General features: G+C 45.0%; 1 protein-coding gene across 1 annotated transcript; it reads right to left on the bottom strand.

Moving 5' to 3' along the window:
- Window positions 1–6,681, bottom strand: LOC134286770 (uncharacterized). The gene has a single exon (XM_062848441.1). The coding sequence runs from the start codon at window positions 6,679–6,681 to the stop codon at window positions 1–3; it is 6,681 nt and encodes a 2,226-aa protein (XP_062704425.1).
- Window positions 6,682–15,574: the final 8,893 nt, after the last annotated feature.

The raw sequence follows: 15,574 nt of genomic DNA, 5'->3' as shown, positions 1-15,574 counted from the left end.
TTATCGACCAGGTTGGTGGTAGTGTGCACGGTGGGCTTCCTCGCGCACATTCCCCGACCCGTATTGCTGCTGTCCTGCCTCAGGCTCAGCTATACCACCTACAGCCACATCAAGCACAGCTACCTTGGTAACCGGTCGCTGGAACACTCCATTCGCAGTCTGCACGTCCACTTTTCGTATTCTGCCATCGTTTCCAGGATAGACCTTAACCACCTTTCCGCGAGTCCAGCTGTTCCGGGTTCCTTCGTCAATCACCACCACTAAATCTCCTACTTGTACTGGCTTGATATCGTCGAACCACTTGGAGCGGCGACAGATCGTGGGCAGGTAGCCCTTTATCCATTTCGTCCAGAACTGGTCCAACATACTTCGTATCTGATCCCAGTTAGCCCTGAGTGCTCGTCCGCTATCCGTCACCGGTTCCTGTGGTGTCTGAACTACACCGTTAGAACTAAGCATCAGGAAGTGGTTAGGTGTAAGAGCTTCTTCTTCCTCTGATCCTAACGGAACAAATGTCAGCGGTCGCGAGTTGATTATACCTTCCACTTCAGTCAGAAGGGTGTGGAACGTCTCCTCATCTGGTGTCCTACTGGTCTGGAGCGTCTGCAGCGAAACTTTCACGGTTCGCACCATGCGTTCCCACGCTCCACCCATGTGGGGGGCGGCCGGGGGGTTGAAACGCCACTGAGTGTTACGGTTGGTGAAGGTTCTGCCCAACGTATGGTTCATCGCAGCTATTTCCTCCCGTAACTCTTTGCTTGCTCCAACAAAATTTGTGCCCTGGTCACTGTAGATCTCCTGCGGAGCTCCTCTCCTGGCGATAAACCGTCTAATAGCCATCTTGCATGACTCACTGGACAAGCTGCAGGCAATCTCTAGATGAACGGCTCGTACAGTTAGGCAAGTGATGAGTACCACCCATCTCTTCACGTTGTTTCTACCGATGCGAATCAGGAAAGGCCCACAGTAGTCGATGCCAATAAATGTGAATGGCCGGACGTACGGGGTCACTCTCGCAGCTGGAAGAGGTGCCATTCGCGGGGACCGGGGAGCTGCACGATACACGGTACACCATGAGCAACGATTGGCAATCTGTCGGACAAGAGTTCTCAAACCAGGAATATGGAAGATCTGTCGAAGCTCGTTGATCACCGTTTCTCCGTAACCATGTGCGTACCGTCGGTGGAAGTGATCGACGAGCAGTCGAGTAACGTAGTGTTGTTTTGGGAGCACCACGGGATACTTGGGTTCGTATGGAACAAATTTTGCTGCCTCAATCCGCCCTTCGATACGCAGAACTCCGTTATCGTCGAGAAAAACCGTCAGCTTGCGTAACGGGCTACTTTTCGTCAACCTTTTAACTTCTCCTGGCGGTCGTTCCTTGTTCTTGCGAATCGTCGACACTTCTTCGGCATATTCTTCGTTCTGCACCAACCGCCACAGCACGAGTTCCGCCTTCAACAGCTCCTCTCTCGACAGGACTCCAGTATCGGAAGAATCGGTTGCAGGCTTTCGACGACAACGATCAATGAAGCGCAGTACATACCCTACCGTCCGTATAAGTCGTTGATACTTGGAGAACCGCTGGTACTTGAGCACTGGATTCGAAGATGGACGGTGGTGGGCGTGGACTGGTCGCATTTCTTCCTGGATATCCGGCGGCGAGTATTCCTGTTCTGGCCATCTAGATTCATCCTCGTAAAGGAATTCAGGTCCTGTAAACCATCGACTGTCTGGTTGAAAGCTCGGTCCTTTGCCCCACTTGGTGGCTTCATCTGCTACGTTGCGTCGTGTTGGAACCCATTTCCATTCTTCCAGGCTCGTCTCACTCAGAATCTCGCTGACCCTGAACGCCACGAATTGTCGGTACTTCCGCTGATCCGATCGAAGCCACGACTGAACTGTTTTAGAGTCGCCCCAGATTACGCGACGGCTTATCGGTAATGTATGGTTTTCCTGCACCGATTTCATTAGTCGGACACCGATAACTGCGGCTTGCAGTTCCAAACGAGGCACCGACATTGGACTTAGAGGTGCCACTTTTGTTTTGGCCGACACCAGCGCGCAGCGTACCTGTCCTCGGTCGACAATCCGGAAATAAGCGGCGCATGCATACGCGGCCTCACTTGCATCTACGAACACGTGAAGTTCCAAGCGTTTCAAACTGCGGTGATCGTATCCAGGAAAATAGCAGCGTGGAATCTTCACCTGGTTAAGGTTTTGCAGCACCTCCACCCAACGCCGCCACTTGATGACCAATTCTTCTGGAATTCGCTCGTCCCAGTTCACTTTCGCTCTCCATATGTCCTGGATCAAGCATTTTCCGTGCACTACAAACGCTGCAACAAGCCCGAGAGGATCAAAGATGCTCATGACCACTCTTAGCACTTGACGCTTTGTCGGAATGAATCCTTCCGCCAACAGTTGTACAACTTCATCACGAAGCTTAAGAGCAAACGTGAATTCGTCGGGTTCTGGTAGCCACGCCATTCCAAGTACCCGTTCTGAACCGGTGGACTTCTCTGCAATGAAGCACTTTGAGACTTGCGTTGTTTCTTCCCCGACCCGTCGAAGAACTTGTTTGGAGCTTGAAAGCCAATTCCGAATCTCGAAACCAGCACTTGCGTGTATCTCCTTCACCTCGAGCGCTATGCGAACTGCTTCCTCGACCGTATCTGAACTGTTCGCGTAGTCATCTACGTAGGTGTTCTCCACGATAGCCGCGGCTGCGTCCGGGTATACCTGCTTCCACTCTTCGGCATTTCTGTTTTTTACGTATTGGGCAGAGCATGGCGAACATGTTGACCCAAACGTTGCAACATCCATCACGTATTCCTGCACTGGTTCCGTTGCACTATCCCGCCACAGAAACCGCTGAGCTTGTCGATCCTCCGGCCGAATCAGGATCTGATGGAACATTTCTTTTATGTCACCCGTAATGGCAACCTCTCGCTGGCGGAAACGGAATAGTACGGATGGTAGCGATGTGAGTAGATCCGGCCCCTTCAGTAGCATGGAGTTTAGTGATACGCCACCGGTAGTTGCCGCTGCGTCCCACACAACCCGGACTTTTCCAGGCTTGTTCGGGTTCTGAACCACACCTAACGGCAAGTACCAGACTCTTCTAGGGTCACTAAGGCTGGCTTCTTCATTTGTAAGCTTATGGGCGTAGCCCTTCGATTGATAATCGAGGATCTGCTGTCGGACGTTTGCGTACAGCTCCGGTTTCTTGCTCAAACTCCGTTCCAGACAAGACAGTCGCTTTTCAGCCATGAATCGGCTTTGAGGAAATTCAACGCAGTCAAACTTCCAGAGCAGTCCTGTTTGGAAGCGCCCGGATGATGTCCGAATAGTTGTTTTCTCGAGAATCTCACGCGATCGCCGATCTTCTTCAGCTTCGATTTGTGGAACAAGCGCCACGCCAACGTTTTCGATGGAAAAGAAGTTTTTCACTGCGTCATGTAACTGTTCGTCGGATGAGCGAGCGCAGATGTGGAGAAGACGATGTTCTGGTGTACTCGAAAGTCCTTCTGCTTTCCCGTAAATGGTCCAACCAAGCCTTGTTTTTGCTGCAACTGGTTCGAAGTACTTCCCTTCTCGCTTCTTCAGCGTCAGCAGCAATTTAGCGTTGTCCACACCGATCAGAATACGGGGTGTAGCGGTAGGATAACTGTCTACGGGAAGACCTTTGAGGTAATCGTATCTGCGCGCCATCTCTTCGTACTGCAAAGACTGCGGGGGAAGATCCAAGCTTTCGACCGTCCGCACGTATTCCAGTGTGTGCTTTTGACTGTTGCCAGCCGCCGAGATTTCCAACTGTACGTTCTGTGAATCCTTTTCGGTTCGTTTGATACTGCTGGTCCACTGCAAGCACAGGGGTTCGGCTTCACCTTCAACGCCCAGTTCATCAGCCAACTCTTTTTCCATTAGTGTGTAGGAAGATCCATCGTCGAGGAATGCCAACGTGGTGACTGACTTGTTTTTCCCGTGAAGAGTAACTGGAAGAATCCGGAATAGCACCGGACACGGAAGTTGACGATGAACGTTCACCGTCGCTGATGTTGTGGGTGTGACCTGGCTTCTCGCTGAAGACACTGCTTCGATAGTCGGCGCCTGAGGGTTTCCCGGGTGCAGTAGCTTGTGATGGCGTGCTTCACATTTGCTTACACCACACACCGTAGCCTTGCACGGCCACTTACCGTGAGGAATCAGGCAACGTCGGCAGAGGCTTAGCTGCTGGGCCGTCTTCCAACGATTCTCCAGAGACAAGCTCTTGAAATTATTGCACTCACGCACTGTGTGTCCGTCCTTCTTGCACAGTAGACACGGCTTCGGTTGGCGAACGGCACTAGCACCAGCATCTTCCGTCTTGACGTCCCGCTGAACTTTCCGTTCCGGCTCCGTCGTATGCGCGTTCACAAAACCCTTCTCTTTACCCTTGAACTTCTCCTGCTTTCGCACTGGCTCTGCGTAAAGTGTGACGTTGCTGGCCGCAGACAGAATTGTTGTCATGTACGCGCCAAACGTCCGCAAATCTGCTACTGGAATCTGTCGTTGGTACAAGGCCCAGTCCAGCTTGATATTGGCCGGCAACTTGTCCACCAACTCCTGGAGTAGCGAAGGGTTTGAAAGATGGGCATCCATGCCCATGGACTGCAGTTGGCTACAAAGGTTCTGAACGACGAGTCCGAAGCTGATGAGGCTCTCCAGCTTGTCCGCTTTCGGCGCCGGCGTTGAATACACTTTATTCATCAGGCACTTCACTATCAATTCAGGGCGACCGTAGAGTGTTTCCAAGGTCGCCATTACCTGTGGCACTGATGACGGATGGTAGAGATGTCCCCGAACTGCTTCCTTCGCATTCCCTTTGAGGCACCGCTGAAGACGCATGAGGTTCTCGTCATCGGTATATCCACACATACGCGTTGAGTTGTTGTAGCTACTCACGAACAGCGGCCAGTCTATGGGGTCGCCGGCAAACTCTGGTAGCTCCTTGGGCACCACGTGTCTTGCAGCGATTTGCTGTGAACTCGGTCCACACGATGAGACTGGAAGATCATGAGCGACTCTGCTTGACGGTAGCGGCGTAACGATCGGATTTGGAACACTCGATACACTCGCGACGAACGGGTAGGAGGGAGCATTAAGCGGAAATGTCGAATATTGATTGCGAGGATTCGGCTGACTTGGTGCGTATTGCCCCGACGAATGCCCCGTGGGAACACCAAACGGGAAAGACGAATGCCGAACAGGAGGATGCGCGGCACTTGGTTCGTACTGTCGCGATAAATGACTGGCGGAAACTACCGGGTAGAAACAGCTACCGGTGTAGTTAGGATCCCATAGCCCAGCACTTGACGAAACTATCGAGCCTCGATGAGGCAAAGAGTTAGAGCTCACTACAGTGTTCATTGTGTTACAATTTGTTACAAACCCCTGAGTAATGCTAACATTCTGAGCCTGATTCCTTACCGGATAACTAATAGGATTGTGTGCCTGCCTACTTAGTTCTCTAACCGTTGGTAACGGAGCTTGCGCGTTTAACATACCTGCACCTGTCGTGATACTTATGCTAGTAGTTACTGCATCTGACGTACTGCTGCTACTCGGAGTGGGAAACGGATGGCGCTGACTAGACGACGTCTGTTGAATGCTGGCCAATTGCTGCTTCAACTCTCGAACTTCCCGTTCTAAGTCAGCCCTAGACTTGTCGCCGCTGGGAGGTGGCGATATCTCCATTGAGCACATCAGTGGTCCAACTTGCTGCGCAGACGTGGGCAAAGATATATCGGCTGCGGCGAGAAAAGCGGAGGTTCGCGAACCCTGCCTCATATAGACAGGAGTGCTAGAAGTAGTAGGAGGTGGGGGTGGTGGAGCCGGGACCGAATTTTCAGGATTTTGGACCGCGCGAGGTACCAGAATTCCCCACGAGGCAATATTGCTTTGATTGTACGCGCCAGTAACTGCAACAGGCTCTTTAGGAACATCGGGTTGAGCAGCAGTGCTTTGAAATGTCCCGCCACACGGAAGTCTAGCAGATTCATCCCTGGGGCCAGCTTCGGTGATTGGTGTGGTGCCGATGGGGACTTGACTCATCCCGGATCCGGTTGCCATGGCCATACCGTGGTTCTCGACCCATTTTTGGACGTCGCTGAGTTTGCTCCGAGTGCTGGAGAGACTTTTCCGACTCCTACCTTTGTTCGATCGCTCCTCCTCCTGCAGTACTTCGTACTTCCTATTCAAATACTGCTTGGCTATCTCCAACTTTTCCTGCATGATCCTCTTCCTCCTCTCCTTTTCCTCTTCTTGTGCCTTCTTTTGCAGAGCGCATTCCTCCTCCGCTTGCTCCATCAAGAACTTCTCTTGGAGCTCCTTTTCCTCCTGCAATCGAAGGAGTTCTAACCGTCTCCTCGACGAACTAGTACTGGAAGAAGTTCGTGTAGATTCCCGACCGGATGGTAGAGCGCATTTCCCGCATGCAAAACTTCTATCCTTGACATTCTCGTCAACCTTCGCGCAGGTGAAGTGGAACCACCGCTCGCACAGGTCGCACTGCACCATCCATTTATCGGCTACATCGGGTCGGTCGCACAAGGGACAACATCCAGTCGCCGAACTCTCCTCTTCCGTCAGTTGTCGGATGACGCTGCGTCTTCGGGTCGATTTATCAGATCCTGACATTCTAGTCGTCCTGATGCACTCACTTTGTGAGGTTAAAAACCTTAAAGTTTGTTGCGGTTGATGCGACAATGGGAAAAGTTTCGGGACTCCTATTTAGCAGACTCGTTTTTGCTTTAGAGAATGCTTTAAGCTGTAAATTTATTTTCTTTAATTATTACATATTTAATAAATAGTGTTTTAACGACTTACGTTTTTAGTCCTTCCTTTTAATTTGTCTGTCACTGTCCGCAACCTTTTAGTTGATTTTAACTTGTCTGTGTCGTACAAATTTTGGTAAATTTAATGTTATATATGTGTATTTAGGTGTACTTACAAATTCCAATAATAAATATAGAAATAAATTCAAATCAACAAGTAATTCAATAATTATAATAGAAATTAAGAAATTCCAAACCACGTTTGTCTAGCTATTTGTTTTGTGTTGTTTTATCTTTGTTCACCTCGTTGACAGCTGCGTAGATCCCCGGTACAGAAGGTTGATCAATGTTATCGACCAGGTTGGTGGTAGTGTGCACGGTGGGCTTCCTCGCGCACAAAAATGTTTATTGTGAACGTACGGAAGTATTATTTTAGCATGTTTTATTATTTATATTTTTAATTTGTTGTAAAGTTCTATTATGATATCGCGCGCTAGTATTTAGTAATTTTTAAATTGTTATTGTAATGTTTTTGTAAATATTTTAATATGTTTGTTGTACATCCACGAACCGATGGCGGCCGAAGATGACCTGAGAGAGCGAATTGAAAAAAAAAATGCAAAATCTCTTCGTGCTTTCGCATTTTTTCATCGGGGTGGTGGATAGTGTAACCGTTTGGTTACAAATTGTTGATTTTTGTTTTGTATTATATGTTGTGTGTCGGACCCTTCACGTTTCTTGTGTAAAAACAGTAGGAAATACCACAGAAGTGAAAGGGTCAAGTACCGCTGTAAATGTGTTGTCTTGCTACCATCGATCAAATATGGAATAGAAATTGTACTTCGAGTGAAACAGCATGTAGATGATGACCGAAAGAATGACGGATGGTGGGAATAATTGAACAGAACGGCCATTGCCCAAAACTGGCGAATAGTTTAACAGGCGTCCGTGTGCTAAGACGTGTGATTTTCATGGTGCAGTGATTCTGACTGAGTGAACGAACCCCCCCCCCCCCTTTTCATAGCAGGAGCTAGGCTGTGCTTTGGGGAAGATACTGCTCAGGTAATTTGAATGCCCTGCATTCTATTTGAAGATTGGTTGTTAAAATGTACCGTCCATAGGACCTCTTTTGTTTGGACCTTTAAGTCCCACCGTCCAGCACACGGGTCGGCCCGCGAAGCCATCAGGCTTCCGCGCCTAACTCGACAAGGAGTTTTACCGTCCTTTTCCGGACGGATCCTCAGGCAGATCGCCTTAACCGTCAAGGAGGATTTCCCCTCTCGACTTGCCAAGGTGGCCATGCCACGGTCGGTCGATTGCGCCCACGAGGGAAGACGCCAGTGATCCCCCCCCCAGCAACGCCTGCTGGTCCCGTCGGCCGAGTACCGGCCCCGATCGCCATCCGGCGAGAATTTCGGCCGCACAGCTCGACAGGAGTCGCTGTGTCGGCCATCGACACCACCTTCAAGCAGCAGCGGTATGTACCGGTACCACCGATATTAGCACAGGAAACACTTAACAAATTAATACTCAAATTATTCACAAAACAACACCCACACGCCACACTAGGAACTTTAAATAAATTGTGTTAGAAATGTGAATCTTCTTGGTTTTTCATACGTTGTCGCGAAGCCCCTCCGATTACCGAGTAGCATGCCGGCCCTGAGACACAGCTCGAGGGGTCTCATGCTACTGAGCTTGTTTCCGGGAGTAATTGGGAGCCACTGTGGCTGCGGAGCAGCCCTATAAGTCTCCGTGGTTACAATTGGCGCCCCCAACGTAAATTTCGTGAAAGGTAATCGGAGGATCGGTTAGTATGAAAATCTAAGGATTTTCCAACGGGAGGTGGCAGGGATCCGTGCTTAGCACGAATGCCTAAATCCGCACACTGGAAGCGAACCCGATTAGGATTTTTAAAAGCATGAATGATTTAAAAAAAAAAGAGGTCCTGAACGAGAGGACTATTTACCGAAATCTTCTCGGTTCAAAGTTTTAATTTGTCGTGATCGTCCAAATTTTGACAATTTTTAAAATTATAATACGACTATACTTACTATACATACCTGTGATTATACTTACCAAAAAACCATACTTACCTGTGATATTTTACTATTAAAATCAAAGCAGCACACTTATACTTACCTGTCACTAATTGACAGAGACAGATTGGATAAATTCTTTCAAAATTCTATTGCACGGTTTTGCCCAGACCAGAAGGGTCTTGCGGCGAGTAAACTATGAAAATGTCTTTATTTTTCTTATTGTAGACATACACAACGTATCTCGTATACAGTCCAGTAGTGGACGACGCAGGAAACCGGGAGCGGAATGCATGAGCTGGCGAGGAGTTATCCGTTTCGGTCCTCGGAGCTCAGTGCAAATATTCCACCTAAATTCCACCGCTGAAATCCCTACGGCAGCTAGGAAGATGTTGGTAGTATTGTTCTGCAAAGAAAAAGATAGATTAACAGTGGGGTAATCGGAGGGGCTTCGCGACAACGTATGAAAAACCAAGAAGATTCACATTTCTAACACAATTTATTTAAAGTTCCTAGTGTGGCGTGTGGGTGTGGGTGAACATTTCTTGTTGAGTGTAAACGAAATTGTGTTAAGGCCTATTTACTCACTGCTGCAGCTTCCCGCATCGCTTTGGCCCACACGGCTGCTCCTGCACTACCGTGTGGCCGGAATACGCCGCCGGGGCAGCTTCGGATCGGTGGCGGCTCGGAAGTCAAGATGGCTTCCGAGCCTAACAGCAAAGGAACCGCCATCGTCCCGTTCAGGACGATTCCCTCAGGCCCTTGGCCTTAATCGCCAAGGAGGGACCCTTCTCGGCACGGTCGTTCCGGTTTCATCCTGGGCCGTGCCGATACCGTCAAAGAAGGAAGACGCCTGCCACCCGAACACCATCCAGCAACGCCCGCTGGTCCCGTCGGCCAAGCACCGGCCCGACAAACCCGCTAGCCACCGCACAGTGATGCGAGGGCGGCGAAAAGTCAAAAAATCAACTTACAGATATGGGTCCTGTATTATTTTTGTACTATTTCTATATATTTCGAGAGCTTATTACCAAAGTTTCAATAAGATTGGACCGAAATTGATTTTTTTACAGCATTACAAAGTAAGTGCTGAAAAGTGTTGCATTTTTAGTTTCTTTGTAAAATGTATGGGGAAACGAAAAAAAAATCAACTAAGTTTTCAAATATGAGGACGCAGTTGGACACATTTCACGCTATGCTTATTTTGAAGATTGTCATGTCGTCTTTTAGAAAATCAATGGGTCATTTTGCGCAAACTTGCGCAACATATGTTTTAAGTCCCTTGAACATAGAGTATGATACAATATTTAGTGCAAAATAATACCGTCCGTGCCTGTACTTGGTATGCATATCATTGTAGTCAGGGTAAAAGCATCCATTAAAATGTGTTCTTTTTTTTTTCATTTGTAGCTGAGATTGGCGATGCTAAAACGATTTCATTGCATTTTTGTGTTATTCACTTGAGTCGTCCAAGCTCACACGTCCTAGAGTTTAACGGAGCCGCACATGCAGTTCGAATGAAGACAGCGTTCAGTCGTTAGTATACTAGTATACATAGGTCAATATGACCCAAATTCGAATATAAGACAGGCCCAGTGTCATTTTAACCAAACAACACTATTTTATATATCATTCGATTTAAAATTTTGTTAAGAACTCGATGTTGAAGTGAAAAATTTATCTGTAGTACAATGATCACCGGGAATCACCTACAGAGCATATCATGTTGACCATAACACTTACCGCATCTTCAACCATTTAGGTTCTATAGAAAACCTGGTTTTAAGTGAAGTTAAAAAATATGTTTTGAACCCATAGTGTATTCTGCTGGCTGAAACTTGGACAGATCATCGATAGCGGAAGCTAAGCTAAAAAATTTTCGAACGTTTCGTGGTGCCCCGGGGAACTTGTGACAAGAGACATGTACATATGTAGTAACGTCAAAAAATGGCGTGTAACAACTCTTTCGTGTGATTTTTTATGAATGTTCTTCGGGTTATACCTGAACGGATGGGCTTTAGGACAAAAGGTCGAAGTACAGAACGTCTAAAGACAAAAGGTCGAAGGTCTATGGACAAAAGCTCGAATGGACAGAAGGTCGAATGAACAAAACGTCGAATGGACAAATTTACAAATGGATGAATGGACAAAAGGCCAAGTGGACAAAAGGTCGAATGAATAAAAAAAATTAGGAAAATATGCTCTCAGGGGGTTGTAGGACAAAAGGTCAAAGGACAAAAGGTCGAAGGTCAAAAGGTCGAAAGGTCGAAATAAATGAAATAACTAGGACAAAAGGTCTAAAGGGCTGAAAAACGAATGGACTAAAGGTCGAATGGATAAAAGATCGAATGGACAAAAGGTCGAAACAAAATAAATAGTACAAAAGGTTGAAAGGACAGAATGTTGAATTCACTACATAAAGAAGAGAAACAATGCCGATGCGACCATCTTTTTCCTGCTTTATGTTCCCTCTGCAACTTGGCCTGAATTTCTTCAACTCAGAGTTCTTTTAGCACTTCCACAATTATTAAAAGCAGGGTTTCTTTTGCTTTCCATTGTATTGTATTTGTATATTGCATAATAAGCATAATACCACACTATATGTATATAGGAAGTTGACATTTTTTTTATCGGAATCGAACCTCTAATCTGGGCTTATTATAATAGTTGGTGTTTACCTGGTATAAGTTGGTGTTTACCTGGTCTATTTACAGATATTCCCCTAACAAGCCCAGGTTAATCATCATCATCATGGTATAAGTGTTTTGAAGAACTTATACCTCTTTTGAACGATGGCTGTTCTCTCGAATAACTTGTTTTACAGTTATTGGCGTGATTACTAATGCTTTTTTTTAAGTATTCTATATTCTTTTGAATAATATTCTTTCTAGTAATGCTAGAAAATAATTACCGTACTTACAAACAATACATTTGTTTCTTATATTTTTAATCTTGAAAAATTCGTCATTCATATTAACAATTGTTTTATAAAGCCGTGATTTAAAATAATCTTAGACGGTTCCGTATACTTGCACATGTTCATTCGTTTGACTTTTGAGTAGAGTCTTGTTTTCTAGATGGCCATCTAGAAAATGTGCTGAAATGACTACATATTTTTAAAATTCATGAAGAATTGTGTGTCGCAAGATGGGGTTTGAAAACATCCAAAAAATGTCCTCTTCCCCGAGGGAACCAGGATTCCGCAACGGTCCTAAATGTGGCAAATCTGACCCAAATGTCCGGAAATGATTTCTACTGGACCTAATTTTCAAAATCATGAAAAATAATGTGTTGCAAGATGGGTTTCAAAAATATCCGAAAATTATCCTCTTCCCCAAGGGAATTAGGATTCCGGAACGGTCCTGAAAGTGGCCAATCTCGCCCAAAAGTCCGGAAATGGCTACTACTGGACCTATTTTTCAAAATCATGAAAAATGGCGTGTCGCAAGATGAGTTCTAAAAACATTCAAAAATTGTCCTATTCCCCGGGGGACCCAGGATTTCGGAATAGGCCTAAAAAAGGCCAATGTGACTCATGGGATGTCAAAATGTCTTCTTGGTAACTAATTCTAATAAATAAGAAAGTTTGAAGGTATGTAATTCATGTTAAGACTTTTCGCCACCTTTTGTATGGAGCCGCATCACTGTGCGCCGTGTGTGACCGTTTTATATAAACGGATATGAGGTCCTATAGAAAAGGAAATTCAAGGATTCCGTCAGGGTGGTCATCAGGCGAATACCAGACCTAATTACCTGAACGGAGGCGGTGGCAATTCCCTACAAGGGGGGGGGGGGTTCAAAAAGCACTTCCTACCGCACTTTCACTACTGGTCTTAACACACGGACGCCTGGTTATTTTCTGACCAATCTTCAACTTTTTGAAGATGGCTGCGCCCATGAGCACTCATAATCTTTCCCATTTACGATTCCCTTTTAGCATCTGCCATATTGGCACCTTTTTATGCGAGCTCTCAATCTCCCTTTAGCAACATTGTCTTGTTGACAGTGGTACGGTTTCTCTCGCTAGGGTGGGTCTACTGTTATTTATATATTAAAAACGTGAATTTTCACAAATACAAACACTCATACAAAACAAAAACCTAAAGATTGGAACCAACCGGTTACATGCTACTCGTCGGATGATAGCTCAGTGTGTCTTCTTTCAACTAGGGACGGTTTGGTGAAACTGTTATTTCGTTAAAAATTTATTTTATTCGTCAAATATTTTCTATAGTGAAATTCCTTGAAACTCCCAAAATACAAAAATTCCTCAAAGTGCATATTTTTTACGATTCAGTATCCATGCTACCCGTCGGATGATAGCTCAGTGTGTCTTCTTTCAAGTAGGGACGGTTTGGTGAAACTGTTATTTCGTTAAAAATTTATTTTATTCGTCAAATATTTTCTATAGTGAAATTTCTTGATATTCCCAAAATGCAAAAATTCCTGAAAGTGCATATTTTTTACGATTCAGTATCCATGCTACCCGTCGGATGATAGCTCAGAGTGTCTTCTTTCGACTAGGGACGGTTTGATGAAACTGTTATTTCGTTAAAAATTTATTTTATTCGTCAAATATTTTCTATAGTGAAATTCCTTTGAACCACTAAAATACAATAACTCCTCAAAGTGCATATTTTTTACGATTCAGTATCCATGCTACCCGTCGGATGATAGCTCAGTGTGTCTTCTTTCGACTAGGGACGGTTTGGTGAAACTGTTATTTCGTTAAAAATTTATTTTATTCGTCAAATATTTTCTATAGTGAAATTTCTTGATATTCCCAAAATGCAAAAATTCCTGAAAGTGCATATTTTTTACGATTCAGTATCCATGCTACCCGTCGGATGATAGCTCAGAGTGTCTTCTTTTAACTAGCGACAGTTTGGTGAAACTGTTATTTCGTTAAAAATTTATTTTATTCGTCAAATATTTTCTATAGTGAAATTCCTTGAAACTCCCAAAATACAAAAATTCCTCAAAGTGCATATTTTTTACGATTCAGTATCCATGCTACCCGTCGGATGATAGCTCAGTGTGTCTTCTTTCGACTAGGGATGGTTTGGTGAAACTGTTATTTCGTTAAAAATTTATTTTATTCGTCAAATATTTTCTATAGTGAAATTCCTTTGAACCACTAAAATACAAAAACTCCTCAAAGTGCATATTTTTTACGATTCAGTATCCATGCTACCCGTCGGATGATAGCTCAGTGTGTCTTCTTTCGACTAGGGATGGTTTGGTGAAACTGTTATTTCGTTAAAAATTTATTTTATTCGTCAAATATTTTCTATAGTGAAATTCCTTGAAACTCCCAAAATACAAAAATTCCTCAAAGTGCATATTTTTTACGATTCAGTATCCATGCTACCCGTCGGATGATAGCTCAGTGTGTCTTCTTTCAACTAGGGACGGTTTGGTGAAACTGTTATTTCGTTAAAAATTTATTTTATTCGTCAAATATTTTCTATAGTGAAATTCCTTTGAACCACTAAAATACAAAAACTCCTCAAAGTGCATATTTTTTACGATTCAGTATCCATGCTACCCGTCGGATGATAGCTCAGAGTGACTTCTATCAACTAGGGATGGTTTGATGAAACTGTTATTTCGTTAAAAAAAAATATTTTATTTGTCAAATATTTTCTATGGTGAACTTCCTTGAAGGAATGGTTTGCTGAATCTGTTAATTTGTTAAAGAATATTTTATTCGTCGAATCCCTACGGTTTCTGTGGTAATGGCTAGTTTCCACTTCGTACGTACTGTGCAAAAAGATAGGACAAGTAATGGTCAAGTAATGATTCTGCTTCAAAATTACTTGAGCGGTTCGCAGCGGTTTGTGGCTTCGTGGTCGTGTGGCTAGTGTCACCAAGCATTTAGTACTAAGGAGCACGGGTTCGATTCCCGCCGCAGAGCTGTCAGGAAAAGTTTTCGGCTGTGCCACTGGGCGTTGAATGCTAGTCCGTTGTCTAGTGTCGTGCCTTCAAAGAGCGAACAGCTCACTGGAAGTACTAAACGTGTCCGTGTTTTTTTTTAAGTAAGGATAAAAGTGTAACACTCATAACGCCTCCCGTGCGAATCAAGGAGCTGTGACTTTTCCTTGCGGAAAAATTGTCCGCGCTAGCGCTAGCTATTATTCCGTAAGGAAAAGTAACGTTTCTCCCCATACTGGATCAGTTGTCAAAATTACTTGCGGAAAAAGAGGGAATTTTACTTGAGCGCTCTACTTGGCAACACGAAACTCAGCTTAAACGCGCAAGTATTTTGCAAAGCCATGCTGAAAATTGACGGGTTCGACTGTCGGATGATTCAAAATATCTTCAAAATGGAAATATCCTCATGGCAGATTTGCTTCATACAGTTTTTCATTGCTATTTCTGTCACTCTACAAGAGGCTCTATCTAAACTTACACATTTTCAGGTTCGGCTGGCCAATCTCATAAAGCTAAGTTTCGTGTTGCCAAGTAGAGCGCTCAAGTAAAATTCCCTCTTTTTCCGCAAGTAATTTTGACAACTGATCCAGTATGGAGAGAAACGTTACTTTTCCTTACGGAATAATAGCGCGGACAATTTTTCCGCAAGGAAAAGTGACAGCTTCATTTGATTCGCACGGGAGGCGTTATGAGTGTTACATTTTTATCCTTACTTGCCATCTGCGAACCGCTCAAGTAATTTTGAAGCGGAATCATTACTTGACCATTACTTGTCCTATCTTT

This window comes from Aedes albopictus, chromosome 2 (genome assembly GCF_035046485.1).
Source record: "Aedes albopictus strain Foshan chromosome 2, AalbF5, whole genome shotgun sequence".
Lineage (NCBI taxonomy): Eukaryota > Metazoa > Arthropoda > Insecta > Diptera > Culicidae > Aedes > Aedes albopictus.
This window is presented reverse-complemented; position numbering and strand designations above follow the sequence as displayed.